At 38.9% G+C, this 18,038-nt stretch overlaps 1 protein-coding gene and 1 long non-coding RNA gene across 3 annotated transcripts; both read left to right on the plus strand.

Moving 5' to 3' along the window:
- Window positions 1–2: 2 nt before the first annotated feature.
- Window positions 3–10,362, plus strand: plag1 (pleiomorphic adenoma gene 1). Of its 2 annotated transcripts, XM_046371186.1 has the most exons (4): window positions 3–176; window positions 7,053–7,409; window positions 7,612–8,804; window positions 9,119–10,362. In XM_046371186.1, the coding sequence occupies exons 2-3, from the start codon at window positions 7,162–7,164 to the stop codon at window positions 8,798–8,800; spliced, it is 1,437 nt and encodes a 478-aa protein (XP_046227142.1). In that variant the 5' UTR covers window positions 3–176; window positions 7,053–7,161; the 3' UTR covers window positions 8,801–8,804; window positions 9,119–10,362. The 2 variants fall into 2 exon arrangements, with proteins under 2 accessions (XP_046227142.1, XP_046227141.1); XM_046371185.1 differs by having other exon boundaries at window positions 7,612–10,362.
- A 358-nt stretch (window positions 10,363–10,720) lies between these two features.
- Window positions 10,721–16,507, plus strand: LOC124049490. Its single transcript, XR_006841411.1, has 2 exons — window positions 10,721–15,955; window positions 15,998–16,507. It is a non-coding gene; the product is annotated as an uncharacterized LOC124049490 (long non-coding RNA).
- Window positions 16,508–18,038: the final 1,531 nt, after the last annotated feature.

Here is an 18,038-nt window from a genome sequence, read left to right on the forward strand (position 1 = left end):
AATTATAGTGCGGTTGCATCGCAGCGCATACACAATGGCTGCTCGAAAGACGGGAAAGCAAACAATTTTCAGGCCCGCCGCGTCTAGCAAAAAATATGAGAAAAAAATTATTAAAAATTCGGAATATAGTTGAAAGTCAAGAAAAACTCAACAGAAAGGATGCTAAAGCGTCCGGGGTAAGTTTGATGTAAATTAAGTAAACGGCTACTCAGTTTTTGAATTAAAATATCGGGGTTATTTAAATTATGAGAGAGGGGTGAGCTGGGGAAAAGTTTGTGTTAATCAGTACTCAGTTTGGGACCACAGGGAAAACCAAGGCAAGGCACGAGTATTGAAATTTATTAAAGTAAATTATGTCACTGGTGATGTTAGTGTCACGGTGCGTGTTCGCGAACTTTAAAGATCACAGGAACGGGCAAAAAAAAAAATGAAGGAAAGTTGAGTAAAGTTGAACATAGCCCCCCTCACTTTGTTTATTTTTTTAAATATAATAACAACGGTAGCGCGACGTGCACCGACAGGAACAAGCACGCTTAGATTCAGCAATAGTGTGAATTATCCTGCTATCTGCATTCACGTTTCTTTGCCTCGTTTTCGCTCTTCATCCAAAGCGGTGTTAACATGCCCTTATCGATGCAAGCATCTCCCGTCCATAACGTCAAATGCAACCATGTAGCGGCTACACTGACGTTTATCATGCTACCCCCCCTCCACGAGGCTATGTGCTATACCGCATTTTCAACCTCTTGCAGGTATCGATCACGGTGTCACGCAAGATGACAGCATGGCCACGACCGGCCGTAATGGTAATAAACAAGAAATTGCTTGTCAATAAAGAGGCAAAATGGAGGGAGAAGTTAAGGCAGACTAATTAGGCAATGCCGAACATTTGTTTGTGTAGCCTGCGTCCCGACGAAACTTCTTTTTTAAGATCCAAAAGTCAACTTGCGTTCAGTTCGCTTGCTGTGGCAGGTTTGTCATTTCTAAGCTGTGATAACATCCGACGTTACAGTGTACGTAACACAATCTGCTGCTGCTCCTGTAAGTTTGGAGACACTTTTTGAAACTGTTTTACCGTCACAAACAGCAAATATTGCTGATACTGAAATAGCTCCTGATTGGAGGGGGTGTATCATCACTGCTGCTCTCTGTTCACACCTGTCCATAGCTTACCTGTAAGTCTGATAGGCCAGAAATTGTTCTGGAAATCTCATGGCATGATTTTAACGTTTGCTGATTGCTTGTGTTTGTGTTCCATCAATGCAATAGACTATGTGGTCCTAATTCATAATGATAATGGAAATGGAGGTTGTTCTTTATTTGATCCACAGTTTCAATGCTTCTCAGCCCAACAGGAAATGTTCTGTATGTTTCATGTTGATTGAAATGACAGGAGGGAAATATGTTGACGTGAAAAGGCTGTGGAGGATGTTGGCTGTGTGCAAGTCCTGCATGTATGGGTCCATCCATTCTCATAGAAATTGAACTTTGATCCTCTGAGCTTCGTTTAGTAAAATGTGAACATTATACAAATTTTTTTAATGTTTTAAAATCAGTTGCTCCTGCTGTTTGGAATGTAAGCATTCCCTTTTTAAAAGCCTGCACCACTCTTCCTTTTTCCTTTGCTTGTTTTCAGCTAAATGCAGCTAGTTTGAAGCAGTTTTATTCCTCATCCTGATTGCAGCCATGAATAGATAGAATTCTTTTCATGTGTAATATGATCTGCATTGTGAACATGTGTTTTCAGGCAACAACCCCCCCACCCCCCAAAAACAAAAAAATCTTGGTCTTATAAAAATACCAAATACTAGAAATTAATTATTTCATTTATTGTACATGTTTTTTTTCCTTGTAAGAATTTCAAAAAATATTTAGAATTTGGAAAATTTAATTTATTCATAACTAAGTGAATTTAGGACATGACATTAAGACAAGCAGCGGTGAGTAAAGATACAGAAAGGATCTGGTGTTATTACTGTCATTAATGTCATTCAAAATGAATAACAGAACCAAACAAAAAGCGGGAACTTTTTCCTGAGGAAAAAATATGAATCACAAAACGTATATTCATGCCATAAGAAACTGTTGCCTTTAAATTAAGGGTCAGCAATGAGAATTAAGTGATGTAGAATTTTTTTGCTAAACAGTACATACAATTTTAAATGATGTGAAGATTATAGGTTCTTTAAATATTTCAAGCACTGAGAAGTCTTAATTAACTGCAACATAGCTGGCTATGATCATTCTGATTATCTGCAGTAATTTAGTTGATTTCAGTTAGAAATGTACAAACCTGATTGTGTAGCTGCCTTTATTTAAGGAGATGATGCCTCCAAACAACTCTCACGCTATTAAGTTACAGAAAATTTGAAAGTGAATTTAATTTCGGTTTTTACTCTTCTAAAGTGAGGCCGAGGGAACGATGTGTGTTTCTCAAATCATGAATATCCCAGAAATAATGCAGATTGTGTAAATGCTTAATACTCCCCATATCTTTAGTATTGTGTGAATGTTCAATAATAATATGACAGGTGACAGACGTTTTGGTTTCTCTCTGCTGATTTTCTCCTGCGTTTGTTCTGCACGTTTGCACTCATTTGGGTTTTTTTCTTTTTTATTCGATTAAATTAAATGTTTCTTTAAAATCTCGTTTGGGTTAAGGCTAAAATTTTGTGAAGTTCTTTGTTTGATTCTAACTTACTGTGATAACATTTTTATTCCTTCATCCTTATATGGAATCGCAAATAGAAGTTAACACGGGACTCAATAGCGTAAAACAAAGCTGATCAGCAAAGATTTTTCAGTCTGTAAAAAGTGGAAACTGGTTACCCACGGAGGAGCTAAGGTGTTTGGGGTTTTTGTCCAAACACACACACAAGTGCGTTGATATGGTTTCGTCTATATGGGTGTTGCACATTTTGCATAAAGGACACCTGGCAACCATTTTTCTAACATTCACTATGTGGCAGCAGTGGGATGGAGCGTTCAGGGACGTGGCGTGTTCCGGTGAAGTGATCGCTCACATCAGTGTGTAGTAGAGGCGTCCATGTGATCATCACCGTGCTGACCCGTCTGCTGCAGGGTTAAACTGGGTACCCCAGCAGGGTAATTAGGGAATAAGAAATAAGAGAATTTCTGCATTATGATCAAGTGTATCACAGTTCAAAATACAAATCAGCTGTGCCATAGTATTAAATTATATTGCTATAACTAAACTACACAGACCATACTTGTATTTTTTGTACGTTATAGTCCACTGGTTTTTGGAGAATGTGACTATTCTGGTCATGTGTTTCATAAACTTTCTGTATAATATATCATAAAATGCGCAGAAATATAATAAAATACCTAAAAGCAAAATTCTTGTCCGATAGGGGGTAACCATGACACTAAATCTTATGAAAATCTTTCTGAAAATCCCAAAAATCTTTCTGAGGACTGATTTGTTTCAGTTCACATCTCTTTGACGTGAAAAGGTTTGAGAAGCACTGTTGTAGTTAATTTACTTCAAATTCTGAATGCTTTACATCTTTGGTATTTGTAGTTATATCTGTAGTATTACTATACTTAATTGCTATTCCTCTATAATTGTTACATATGCAGGCATGTGCGGGTATTACCTGTCTGTAGTCTATTTGAAATGTAAAGTTAATGTTTATATTCATTCTACTGTGCCGTACCAGTGCACAACATCAGTGTGAACTACACTACACTGTACGGGGTATTATCATTATACAGTATATGAAGTATACTATATTTTTGCACATATTTAGTATGGTTCTATTTTTTGGTATGTTTGGAATTTTAAATTTTATTTGGTTATATGTAGGGTTTAACTGTATTTTATTTATCAACCTCCTTGAGCATCCTTTTCTCGTCCGTCTGTCAGTCAGCCACAGACATCAGTCTGTACAGTTTGGGTGCATTTTGTCTACATCATGGTCAGCCACAGATTTTGATTCAATCAGATGAGACAGATTGAAATAAATGATAGCTGTCAACCAGTGTGGGTTTATGGTTGATGTCGACAGGGCAGAAGAAGGTACATATATAATGTCAACATCACAATATTATGTACAGTAATGTGCTGTTTTAGATGGAATAATTAATAATTAATGGGATAGAAAAATCCATTACTACGCTGTAGACTTCAGAACATGAGTGGCATTCAAGGGAGAGTGGAGTACATATGTGAGAAGCGAGATTCATTTGCATTATTTTATATCATACATTTAACACTACGCAGTAATGCTCGTAGATTAGATCTGCTGTCATATAGGATGGGAGGAATGTGTGGTATCTGAAGGAATCCAGGCACATGTTTACAGTAGGCTGCATGAGAGTTATAGTACAGGGCTCAAAACTTTTTCACCACCTTCCAAAAACTCACAAGGGGGAGCGCTAACATTGTACCACAGTAGCCACATTGACGGCCGCCTGCAGATGTGGCTGCCGACGTTTCTTGTTCATCGGCCTTCATGACACCCGGCCGACTATCAGCAGGATAGTTCTCCCTTGTGAGCCGGGTCCTGCTCAAGGTTTCTTCCTGTTAAAAGGGAGTTTTTCCTTGTCACTGTCTGCTTGCTCAGGGGTTCAGGCTCTGGGTCTCTGTAAAGCATCTAGAGACAATTTTGATTGTATAAGGTGCTATATAAATAAATTGAAATAAATTGAAATGAGCAAAATCATCTGCTGATCTCAGAATGCCAGACTGATCTGTCTGTCTGTGTATATCTGCTTCCAGCTGTTGACTCAAATTGGAGGACAAAACTTAACTAAATCAGCTGAGAGTAAAGAAATCTATCCACTACACTGTGATATGCAAATCATTGTGCCTGAAGTCTCATCATCATCATCTCATCTCATTAGAAATATTTCACATATATTTGTGATTAGCAAAAAACGCCTTATTAAGGTGTACATGTGTACAAATATCAAATGCTTAGACTGAAACAAAATGAATATGGCAGTTTTGAAAAACCCTCCTTTTGCAAGAAAGATATTTTTAATTTGAGACAAAGTCAAATCAGAGACATTAAAGCATGTAGAAACTATGCCAGGCTGCCAGCTTAATTGGATCACCAGTCAGCCTTAATCTTCCCAGTAGATTATTCGCCTGGCGGCAGACAAAACCGCATCATGAAAGTGATATTTACTGTTAACAAGTCTAAAGCTATTAGCTATTATATATGCAATGAACATTTACTTCATAACAATATGTTAGGGGAAAAAAACAATTTTACACTTGACTATAGCAAAAAAAAAAAAAAAAAAAAAGAGAGAGATTTTGTGGTGATGGAACAATCATACAGGTTCTCTCATGAAACCGTTGTCCCAAAGTGTTTCTTGGCAACTGATTTCTGTATTAAGTTTGAGCAACTATATGCATAAGCTACCCTAGCAGATTAGGTCCCTGTGAAGGTGGAGTCTACAGCTGGATGGTGGCAGAGAGAGCTCAAGTGCACTGCAGCTTAAGAAAACACTGCAAACTCACACAGCACAGCATGTTACACCCCTGATGCCAAAGCACACTTGATGCTTCTGAGGTTTCTGACTCATGAAGTTAGTAACAATAGTCGGTAGCAATATGTCAGTAAGGCAACATAAATAACATAAACCAACTTCAGTAACTTCATGATTCACAAACCATAGCAGCATCAAGTGTGTCCAAGCGGCGTTCAGCACTAGTAGTGTCTGAAAACATGTTCAAGTCCAAATGCTCTGTTGTTAATGCTAATAATCTGTATCCACCCTGTAGAATTTTTGAAGTGGGCTTGTATGAGATATTTATCCACAGACAGTGTGTCGTCTACAGTAGGTAGCAGTCTGTACACTGCCAGTTTGGAGAAGCAACAGGAGTACTGGTGTAGGAAGCAAAGCAATGTACTGCTGTGGACGTGGGCCACAGCAAAATGGATTTTGGCCACCCAAAAAACAGACCAGGCTTAAAATATTAATATAAGTTTAAGAATATGTTATATTTTGAATATTTTCACAACTTAACCCTGCCGTCAGACATTCATTTCTGATAGAGAATGGAAGACATTGTATCTGTTTATGATTTGTCCAAAGCCACCAGACTCAATTGCTACATACTTTTGCTTTACATAACAGCAGTTGATTGTGTTAGTTCAGATTCACTGAAGTCTCACAATAGCACAAACTAATCAATCCGGGCTATTTCTGGTGGCTTTAGGGAGAGTGATGTCACCGCCTCTGACTGTCTGACAGACAGGTTAAGTGATGAAAACATTCTAAATAGCATATACTTAAACTAATATTGATTTGTTTTGGTTTTTTCTTATTAACACCCATTTTGCTACTGTCCCCATCCACAGCAGTACATTGCTTAGCTTCCTACAGTGCTGCTCCTGCTGCTTCTTTGATGTGCTGAGCTAATATGCTAACTATGAATGACTAAGAATGTTTGTCCTTTGTAATTTATGATTTTTATTGCATGTATGTTTCTTTCTCTCTCTCTCTCTTTCATCCTCTCTGTCCTGTCTACCTCTTCTTCCCCCCCTTCACCCAGCCGACTATCAGCAGGATGGTTCTCCCTTGTGAGTCGGGTCCTGCTCAAGGTTTCTTCCTGTTAAAAGGGAGTTTTTCCTTGCCACTGTCTGCTTGCTCAGGGGTTCAGGCTCTGGGTCTCTGTAAAGCATCTAGAGACAGTTTTGATTGTATAAGGTGCAATATAAATAAATTGAAACTGAATCACTTATCCTCCCTATTTTTATTTTATACAACCCCACTTCAAAACACCTGAGCTATCTCTTCAATTGTATTTACCTGCAGGTATCATCTTTTGAACTCATTTGCTGAGCAACTCTTCATGATGCCACTAATCCAGGATGTTAGTCTCAGGGAGGACAGGGAACCCAGAGAAAGCCAGATTAAATCAAACAGACCTCAGATCAGTATTTCTGTTTATTTTCTTTTCATGTAGATGTTAGTGTCTTTGATACTGCCAGCAACTCACTCAGACTGAAAATGAACCATTGAGATGTTTCTCACTCTCTCTCTCTCTCTCACCCTCTCACCCTCTCTCTTAGGCCCCTGAGTCCAGGCGGTGTTGAGCACATAAAACTGGATAGAATAACTGTATCAGTACTAACTGCCCACTGCGCCCCTGTCCATGTAGCTGGCCTGCCTTAGTGTGCCATGGCCACGGGAACCCAGGGCCACCGTGACCACACCTTGGAGAAAGCCAAGCAAGCACCACCCATGGGGAGGCGCAGGGGAGCAGAGGGGAAGCTGAAGAAAAATTTCCCCTGCCAGGAGTGTCAGAAAGCTTTCAACAGTCTGGAGAAGTTGAAGGTGCACTCATACTCTCACACAGGAGAAAGACCCTACCGCTGCTCCCACCCTGACTGCACCAAGGCTTTCGTCTCCAAATACAAGCTGCTACGGTACAGACAAGCAGCAGTACATAGCAGGCTGCAGCATGTTGCTTTTCTCTTTTTGGTAACATTGTGCCCAGTATTAGTCAGAATGATGTGTTGATAAGTATTAGTTTTCAGGTCTTGTGTTAATGTGTAATGTAACGCATGCCTACTAAAAACATTGATTGCAACAATTCTGAGTGCTCATACAATGTGTCTGTGTTCCAAGGCATATGGCAACTCACTCGCCAGAAAAAAACCACAAGTGTTCATACTGTGAGAAAATGTTCCACCGCAAGGATCACTTAAAGAATCACCTACACACTCACGACCCGTACAAGGAGGCATTCACCTGTCAGGAGTGTGGCAAGAGCTACAACACCAAGCTGGGTTTTAAACGCCACCTTGCTCTCCATGCTGCCAACAGTGGAGATCTCACCTGCCAAGTGTGCCTGCAGCCTTTCCCCAGCACAGGGGTTCTTCTGGAGCACCTCAAAACGCATGCCGGTAAATCTTCTGGTGGGACCAAAGAGAAAAAGCATCACTGCGAGCACTGTGAGCGCCGATTTTACACCCGGAAAGACGTACGACGCCACATGGTGGTGCACACCGGACGCAAGGATTTCCTTTGCCAGTACTGTGCCCAGCGTTTCGGTAGGAAGGACCACCTGACACGTCATGTGAAAAAGAGCCATGCCCGGGAGCTGCTCAGGGTAAAAACTGAGCCAGCTGATTCACTGGAGCCAGTCGTTTATGACTTGGCATCTGGGGGCATCAAGGGCGAGCTCACAGGAATGCTTACACCGAGGCCTCATCAGCTCAGCATGTACGCAGGCCCTGTCCTGGACGCGGAGCCCTTTCCCACCCCACCACACCCCTTTTCTCTAAAGTACCCGCTGGCCTCCAACTTTACCTCATACACCTTCTCCTCACAGGAGCGGGAGCAGAATTTAAAGGGAGAACTGGAGACCTACCTGATGGAGTTGCAAAGCAGCATGCCCTCCTCATCCTCTGCAGCTCAAGAACCCCAACTCTCCTCCTCCAAACTTGAGTTGGAGACTCAAGTGGGCGTGCTGGGGGAAACAAGCCAGGACGTGTCCCTGTCCAAAATGTCCACACCGGTGGTTGCAGCCTCTGCAGGTGACTCTCTGGCTTCAACCTCCTCCCTGATGGACTTCTCACAGCTTTTCAACTTCCTGCCACTCAATGGACCACCATACAACCAGACAGGGGGCAGTGGGGGGCAGGGCGTTGCCTATCCACCCAATGAAGAGCCCACACCTCTTGTCCAGCTGGGCCCCCATCCCCCTGATGGCCCAGAGGCCACAGACAATCTGCTTCAGGGGCTCTCCTCCTCTTTCATATCCAACCTGAGCACACCTACTACACTGCCCCGCTTCCACCAAGCTTTTCAGTGATCAAGTATGTACTGCACATGGCACACATGTACTCAAACACACACGGTGACACACACATGTAGCGCTAAACAAGCACACAAACCGACACTAAAACAAGATCCCAGTAATCCATGTTTGAAGATAGCACCTCTGTCCATTTAATATCACAACATGGGCAGACACCTACACACACAGCAGCACACACACAAATCAAATTGCAGATATTCACCACCACCATCCTCTAATTATGTGTTCACATAATAGCTAAAAAGCTAGATTGTTAATTGATTGTTAATGCAAATACAGTTTCCAATTTTTTTGGTTTCTTGCTATTTGCAGGTTGATAAACTAATCATTCAGTTCTGATTGAAAAGAGCTTCAGGCTACAGTATGCACAATCACCACAGAAGCAGTGCACGGTGGTCAGCACAGTGCACACTGTGCAGGGCGTAGTACTGCTCTGCGCATTGCGCCACAAGTGTACACACACAAAGGATTTCTCCTAATGAAGCGAAAACTGTTTTTCTGCAATAACGTGGAAACAGATTAATTGTGACAGTGAGAGCTGTGTCAGTTGTAAAAGAGGAATGAGTCATTTGAGAGTTGGAGATTTTTCACTTAGTTGAATGATAATAGAAATTTGATTGCAGTGACATTTTACTTTCTTTACCTAACCCCCATGCCTTAGAATAGATTTACCTTAGTCGTATGTCATCACACAACCTTTATTTTGCATCTTTCTTATTAGGGACCGATCTGTAGCTTTGGGATGTTTTTGTCCATTTACATCTATTTAATACATCATGTACTATAAATGACTGCTGACCATATTCCAAACCGCACCACATTTTGGATTCCTTTTTTTTTTTTGGCAATGTCCAGGCAGCTATCGCCTTTCATGAATTTCTCTGCTGCATAGAAATCAACTTACTTGGTAACCAGGTAATCCATTATAGTGATTATATCTGCTTGCATTTTTGTCAAAAACAACACTGTAATGTATGTGCTTAAAACTGCATTAATATGCAGAACAGTAACTTCATCTTGTCAGCAGTAAAAGCAGATCTGATGTTCAATATGCTGGATTACACAACCCATCTCTGCAAGGTTATTTCCAATATCTAATGAAATCATAGGAAACCCGTGGCGCCCTGAAGTGGGAAGAGCTCAATCAACATCTCAAACATGCTACAAATGATTTTTAGCATAAAACGTATGTGGTTAGTCATAAATAGTCTAAAACATGCAAAAACATTAGTATTACAGTTTTAATTGATTTAAATTTTACATCTGGTCAAGTTCTGTCTTAATTCTAACAGTGTGGACATTTTCCTAAAAGCTGAAATGTTTCTTCTGTAGCGTTTCTTAGCAATCCTCCAACCCCCAAGCCAAACAGTCAACCAAACACAGACAGAAGTGCCTGCTGCAACATTTCCATATACTGTACAAGATACTGTACAAGTGGACAAAAGATGTCATCAGAGTATTTCAGCCATCCTCAGTTCGGAGAGTTAAGATCAGTGATGTGCCTGGATTGACAGGCACCAGTTTCCTCTTTTATGATGAATTTACTGCTTATGAGCCTTGCCTAGCACTGTCGCCTCATAGCAAGAGGGTTCCAGGTTCGAATCCCGGTCTGGGCCCTTCTATGTGGAGTTTGCATGTTCTCCCTGTGCCTGCGTGGGTTTTCTCCGGGTTCTCCGGCTTCCTCCCACAATACCAAAAACATGCACATTAGGTTAATTGGCTACTCTAAATTGCCCCTAGGTGTGAGTGTGAGAGTGTGAGGTTGTCTGTCTTTGTGTGTTGGCCCTGCGATTGACTGGCGACCAGTCCAGGGTGAACCCCGCCTCTCGCCTGTAGTCAGCTGGGATAGGCTCCAGCTCCCCCGCGACCCTGACGGATAAGCGGTATAGAAAATGGATGGATGGATGGATGAGCCTTGCCCATGTATCTGTCTGAAAGGATCCATATCAACCACCCCAGCAGTTATCTTTTCCTAAGACTACAGACTTAATATGTCGTGGCTGATAAGCTGTTCCACTCTCCCTTTGTTAATGTCATTATGCCTTACTTTTTCAAAGGTTACAAGCAAACTGTTTTTATCAAAGAGCACAAAGCAAATACAAAAACGAATTATCACAGGCGTGACGCCTCTTCGTTGCTTTCCCGCTTAAAGTCAAGCACCTGTGCCTCCAAGTGGAATTAGATATTCTTTGTTTGGGACTGCTGGACTAAAACTAAACTTTTCAGTTTTAGACCAGATGAAAAAAAAAATGCACCTTTTAGTTGTTTATATGTGATACCTCTTACCGCTGTACAATCCTGATTCTGAAAAAAAGTTTAATACACAATGTAAAACACAAATAAAACACAATGCAATGATCTCCAAATTCCTTTAAACGCATATTCAACTGAATACAGTACAAACACAACATATTTAATATTCAAACTCATAAACTTTATTTGTTGTAAAACGATACTTAACTTGATACCTGCAACATGTTCCAAAACTGTTGGGAGAGAGGCATGTCTTGCATTAAATTTTCTTATCTTTTCAGTAAAGTGAGAAACATTGTTCTTAAACTGTCAGAGTATTGGACCCCATGCCCATCTGTGCTTGTGACCAGCTGAGCCTTTCAAAAATGCTCTTTTCATACCTCATCATGATGCTATCGCCTGTTACCAATGAACCTGTTTACCTGTGGAATGCTCCAAATATTCCAGTCTTTTGTTGTCCTGAGTTGTTTGGTGGCATCAAATTCAGAATAAGTCAGTATTTACACAAAAGTAATGACGCTGATGAGGTATAACATTAAACGTTCTGTCTTTGTACTGTTTTCAGTTAAATATATGTCAAAAAGTCCTTAATCAGGATTACCTGATTATCATATTCTGTTTAATTTACATTTCACACAGTGACCCAGCTTTTTTCAAAGCAGGGTTGTAGTAGGTGTGTATCATAAAAGGTCTTTGCAAGACTGGTTTGCAAAATGTGAACCATAAAAATGTAAATTGTGGACTACAAAAATGTTGGCGTGGGCATGAGGATGAACTTTGCACTTTGCTTTTTTAAAAAAGCAAGAACCTATAGCTTAGTTGTGCCACCACAACCCCTTTGCCTTTGAAAAAAACATCAACCCAATATCTGACAAGTAATAAATCATATACACCCTTTTTTAATGAATTTTTCTGCTATTTTGGTAATTAATCCAAAAGAATGAGATGTTAAACTGTAAAACAAACATTTCGAATCCTAAAAGGAAATATTTTACACGTGACTGTGCCTCAGCTTGGCATTCCTTCCTTTTTTTTAAAGCCTTACTCTTTAAGTGTTTTTGTCAAACACGAATATTTTTTCAGAGGTTCGTGAGGTGTGTAAAACATGCTTTAATATATTCTGCTCCCATTAAAACTCAGCATGCAAGTCTCATAAGCCGTGTTTACAAATAATACAAATACACTGTATGCTTCACTCTTCCAAAATACTTCAAGTCCAGAATAAGTTCAGCATCTTGATGGTGAAAATAAATAGCTTGCTCTGACTTCTTCTGGCATGGCTCCACTTCACCTTATGTTTAAATTAAAGCGCAATTCACCTCCTAAAACACAAACAAAAAGCGTGCTAGATTTAGACCGTAAAAGCAAGTAGTCCTTCCTACTTCAAACTTGAAAGGTTGCGGCTAAATGTGTTGGAAGAAAGTTTCAACTGTTGTGAATAGTTAAGTGCTGTTTTTGAGATATCTGAAAAATTCAGCCCGGTATCCCTAGCAATTGCAATAGGAAGTGCTACATTTCATCTCAGATGGGACAGTCAGTGAAGTCGGTCGGTTCAGACAGGCACAAGTGCACATTTCCACCATGTTGCCTATCAACATGACGTCACATACAGCAGCTCCACTGTTCAGCCATCAACACAGATATAATACATTTCAGAGGTTGTGCCTCATTTTTCCATGCCGTACTTTAACATATCAGCTGTCATATAAAATCAATGGGAAAAAGGCCTTTCTTAAATAGAAATGGCACAAATAAGGGCTGTGTTGGAACAGATGCATGCCACGTACACAAACATATACTAACATCACCTTTCACTTTAAACCCCCAATTATTAATCATTTGATTTCCAAAGATATATGCTGGAATGGTGAACAAGACGCAGGATTTTTGAATGGCCATCAAAAAACGTGGAGTTTTAGGTTTGAATCTTGGACTGTGTAAACAATACATTCACCCAAGTGCTGGAGCAAACACATGCAGAATGTATCAGTGATAATAAGTTGGGCCATCAACTGGCACATTAAAGAAAACATGTTTGCTTCAGTCTAAACAGAATCATAGCAAACAGTTAGCGGGCTGTGACTAAAAAGCCAGTGTTTGCTATACATTGCTTTGACATGTTGTCAGCAACTGCCTCTGTGTTGTACGTTTAGATTTTATAGATGCGTACTGTTGCATTGAATAGCCACTGCAGCTGTTGTTGGCCATATAAAGTTGCTTAGTTTGGGTCAGTCCCATTTATGACCTCAGCACCCCACTGCGGTGGCACAGCATTCCTTATGCAAACCCTATGGGAAAAGCCAATAGTACCTGGTGCCATTCTGGGCTGACAGTAAACATCTGTAAGTTTGCAAACATTTTTAAGATGCAACTTCTTTTTTTGTTCAATTTTTCCCACTAAGGCTTGTGGAGATTAATCCAAATCATGGAGTAGCATACAGCATAGTGAGGTCACAAATGTCCTTTCCATCTATTACTAGCTATGGTCTTATGACTGTAGCCTCCTTTCTCATATATTTAATCTCATGCTAGCAATTACTAGCTATCAAAGTAGGGCTGGATATTGACTGAAATGTGTATAATACTGAATGCCAAACAACTGACAGATTCCTTATTCATAGTCTTGAATATAAGAATATAATATAATCATGATTTAAGCCACAATTTAAATTAAAACTGGAGGATAACAATCACTGATCCAGGTGCCTGGCTACATGCATACAATTGCCTACAAATGCCTTCTTCAGCCACTATCACATGTTACTACTTACTAATTATTACTGTATTTTACTTCAGTAGTTCTTGCCTGAATGCTTATGTTCATAAAACATTTGGCGTGATTAATATACAACATGGAGAAAAGAGGAGCCGCTCCATGTACAGCTATGAAAGGCTCATTTCAAAGTAACAAAAACACAATGATCGTTAGTTTCAGGTGCTTGTTTGTTAATCAAATCATAATTCAATCAATATTATATTCATGTTTTTGCCACTCAACCTAAAATTAGTTTGTCAAACTCCTCTACCCAAGTTCAAGAGCAAACTTTGATGCTCATCGTTTGAGTGCTGTTGCTTCTTCTGTAAAAGGAAAAAGAGATTTTGTAGAACACAGTTTATACTTCATATATTGTTTTGGTGTCTGTATCAAAACTCTGCTATCATATACATGTGACCCACAAAAAATTCAGTCAATACTCAGCCCTGTAACAATGCAACTGAAGGTGGAAAAGTCAGAAAGTTAATGTTAATTGTTGATAAAGATTACATATTTTACCTGTAAAACAGACACTTTTTCTACTTTCCGGAGGCGTTGGACTGCACGCTATGTGTCAGAAATGTGAACTTTACAGGCAAACATCAGCTTCCACCTTTCAAACTTCTTTTCACCTCAGCAGTTAAGAGATGGTGCATCTTATTTTCATGAAATATTTAATGCATATATAACCCAATAGCGTTATCATTTACCTCACATACTCATCTTGTTTTTTCATGCTCAAAGATTGAAAAATGATAAACTAGAAAAGTTAAATGCCCCCTTTTTCCTTCCTGAATAATAGGACTTGATGAGACATGTAAGGAGACAATATTTTTCTGGGTTGTGTGAAGAATTGAATGTGTAATGTTTCAAAGCATTTATAGAAGTTTGCTATTTGTTTCTTGTGAAGATTTGTGGTTTTACAAGAGATATTAGTAAACCGCTATTCTTTTTTTTTTCATAGCACTTTTTTTGTAAATTTGAATGCTTTTATTTCCTCCAATACTTTTTTTTTTGTTTAAAGTCTTTATTACAAATGTATAGATGATATATTTAGCTCTTTTAGAGAACAGTATCATGTAAATACAATATAAAATGTTTTATTTTTACAGGTACAATTTTGACAGTGTTTTTTCCTATCAAAGTGTCATTTTGCTTTACTTGCACAAGTGTTCTGTGTATCTCATTGAGGGGGTCTTTTAACAAACAGTGTACCTTTAACACAGATTTTTGTAGGCCTAGTTTTTCAGGCCTTCTCTGACTATTCAACCGCTGGTTTAGGTGAGAGCACAAGGGATAATGAAGCTTAATTAGATAGCACTTAATTGTATCATCTTTTCATAGTTTGTTTAATTAGTTGTTAAAAAAACAAACCAGATATATGTTCAGTAACTCCTAGGATGATTTTGTCCATCATCCTCTGACCTCAGTGTGACATATTATGACAAATGATAAAAAAAAAAAAAAAGACTTCTTAGTGGTTTCTGTAAGAAAGGTGTTGCACGAATGCAAAGTTTTCAAATCAGCTAACTGCAGTATCAACTTTATGAATAACATGACATGATCCAGGGATTTGACGTGGGAGGGTAAAAGCAACAAGCTGTGGATCAAAGCTGAAAGGTAGAAAAGCTCTACACATTAAAGTCTAGTATCAGATTACATTCACAATTCTGAAGTGAATGTGAACTGTACTAGGAAGAAGAAATAGGAAAAACAGAATGTCTCCTAAAGCTGAGTGGTGACCAGACAGGAGATGCTCTTCAGTGAGAGGCACAGAACTTCAGCAGTTCATGTCAAACTTCTTTATAAGCTTCAGTGGTACCAGTGAACTCTATTGAATGTGTATGTAAAAAACACTGCAATACTGCAATATATTTTGGTATTGGATCAAGCTGCTAACATACTTCTAAAGCTCCTTAAGGTGCTACAGACCTCTTTTCTAGTTCTTAAATGTATCGTTTGTACAAAGTATCCAGTTTAGCTGAACAGTTGGCAATATGCCTGGTTGTACTATATAGCTACATATATTTTATTGTACTGTGACTTTTGTAGTCTTTTGACAGACTTGCCTTTAATATCACACACAACCCCCTACCCCCTCGACACCTGAGTGTTGTTATATTGGGAAACTGAGTCACTGTGTGAGAGTCTTCACCTCTGCCGAGCGAAGTCACTCGGCAGAGGTGAAGACATCAGTGCTGACACTGAGAAACACGACTCCATGTGACGCCATTCAAAATGAGCAGAGGACGTTCAGAGATGAACTGCATTCCAGCCATGTTGGTTTTGTTATTTGTTGCATTTCAACAATGCCATCCTGTGACAATGATGGACTCATTGCTAATTCTCAATATCTTACTTCAAATCTATTTTACAAACTACTGTTGTATTTTTTATAAATATAGGAAAAGTAATTCATATATATATATACATATACATATATATGTATATGTATATATGTACATACATATATATAGGTTTATAGGTTGTGCTAAATAAAAATGAATGCTCCAGCTTTTATCCGTTGTTCTTTAAAGATTGACATCATCCAAAGAGGCAGATTATTTATTGTCTGGCAGAATAACCTGATTTGATTTACATACCTTGCTGCTATGAGAGAGAAGAGCTGCAGTTGTCAACTCCAGTGTTTTTACAAAATGTAATGAAAGTTCAGTAAACATAAGTGAAGGATCCAACTGCGTCTGTTTGGTCATTGCTAAAAATGTGTCACTCTCTATGATTTTGTCTTCAGATGTTCTTCTGTGTAAACCATGGTTCTTCCAAGCATTTTCTTTGTAATTGTTGTTAATTATAGTCACATATTTTAGAAAGGTGCAGTAATTTACTAAATCAGCCGGACATGCCCACGGTTGCAATATTTTTGTAAACACAACTGAAACGGTAGAAAGACGTGAATTTTTTTTTGGGGGGGGGGGGGCGGGACTATGTTCAGTGGTGGATTAATCCATATTTTGTGCTCTACTTAGTATTTCAGACTGCATGACAGTGTGTGTTCATGGTAATGCAAGAGCGTGTATCACTGATGTGTTTTTAATAGCTTTTTGACAACAGTGGTGCTGTATACCTGTTTTAGGATACATTCATGGGTGGTTTTGGTTTGCATATGGGATCCTGTTTACCAATACAATATTATAACCCTGATTCCAAGGAAGTTGAAGATGGCAGCTGAAATGTGTTGCTGCTATAGAGTAAGTATATATTTACAAAAATCAATAAGGTAATTAGGTGAAAAATTATCGCATTCTGTTTTATTCTAATTTATTTATTTATTTCCTAACTTTTTTTTTTTTTGGAATTGGGAATCTCAACTTTCTACAACTTAAATCTTACCTATTCTACATTTTTGAACTCACACAAACTGCTGTTGTTGATAGATGTTCTTGTTTCACTCCATTCTGATCTTCAGTGGAAGAGGTTTTCACATATATACAAGTGAACTAAACCTAAAGTCGATGGTTCAGAAATATGTAAGCTGCATGTATCCAAGAAAATATAGCTGGTGTAAAATATGCATACCTAGCAGAGCGGTAACTTTAACTTGGGATACTTATCTTAAATTTGGTTTATTATTTTACAAGAGAGAACAGCTTCATCTTTGAGTCATAGTGTACATTTAAATGCCAGATTTATGGTGCTGGAAAAGTGTTCAGAATGCTCAGATATGATGTTATGACAGAATGTGAGATGTCAATAGTTTCTTTAATCTGTTGGTATTGATAAACAAACCCACTGAAATGACAACTATTCTCCAAAGTTGAGATGCACCTGAATTTTATTATCTGCCAATACAATGTCAGAGCTCTTTTTTTCCTGATTATTTTTTATTATTACCATGGTTGTTAATGTTGTTGGTATTATGTATAGGGTTACATGAAGCTGCTAAAGAACTTCAGTTCAATGGTGAGAAGTTTTGTGTTTTCACCATCTGGATAGATTCTCCAATCTTTATGTTGCCAAATTCGTGCTCCAGTTTGTCCTTAAAATTTCAGTTTTTTATTTCTAAACTTTGTTTTTGCTGTTGCGGTGTGCTGTCCTGACAAGATGACAAGTCACCATTCTATCTGTCACATAACATGTACAGAGCTTAGCTTTCAACTAAGTTAAGCTATGGTTCACTGTGTGTTGAATACGTACCTTCACTTTCATGCATCTCTCACTTAATCACAGATCTGTTTGCATGAAATCACTATTTTTTTGTGGAAA

The sequence above is a fragment of the Scatophagus argus genome, chromosome 18 (genome assembly GCF_020382885.2).
Source record: "Scatophagus argus isolate fScaArg1 chromosome 18, fScaArg1.pri, whole genome shotgun sequence".
In the NCBI taxonomy this organism is placed as follows: domain Eukaryota; kingdom Metazoa; phylum Chordata; class Actinopteri; family Scatophagidae; genus Scatophagus; species Scatophagus argus.

What these genes read in the sequence shown, in the direction of transcription:
- plag1 (XM_046371185.1), top strand. Translation starts at nt 7,162, where the DNA reads ATGGCCACGGGAACCCAGGGCCACCGTGACCACACCTTGGAGAAAGCC. An exon ending in TCCAAATACAAGCTGCTACG is followed by an intron (nt 7,410 to 7,611) that starts GTACAGACAAGC and finishes CTGTGTTCCAAG; the next exon opens with GCATATGGCAACTCACTCGC.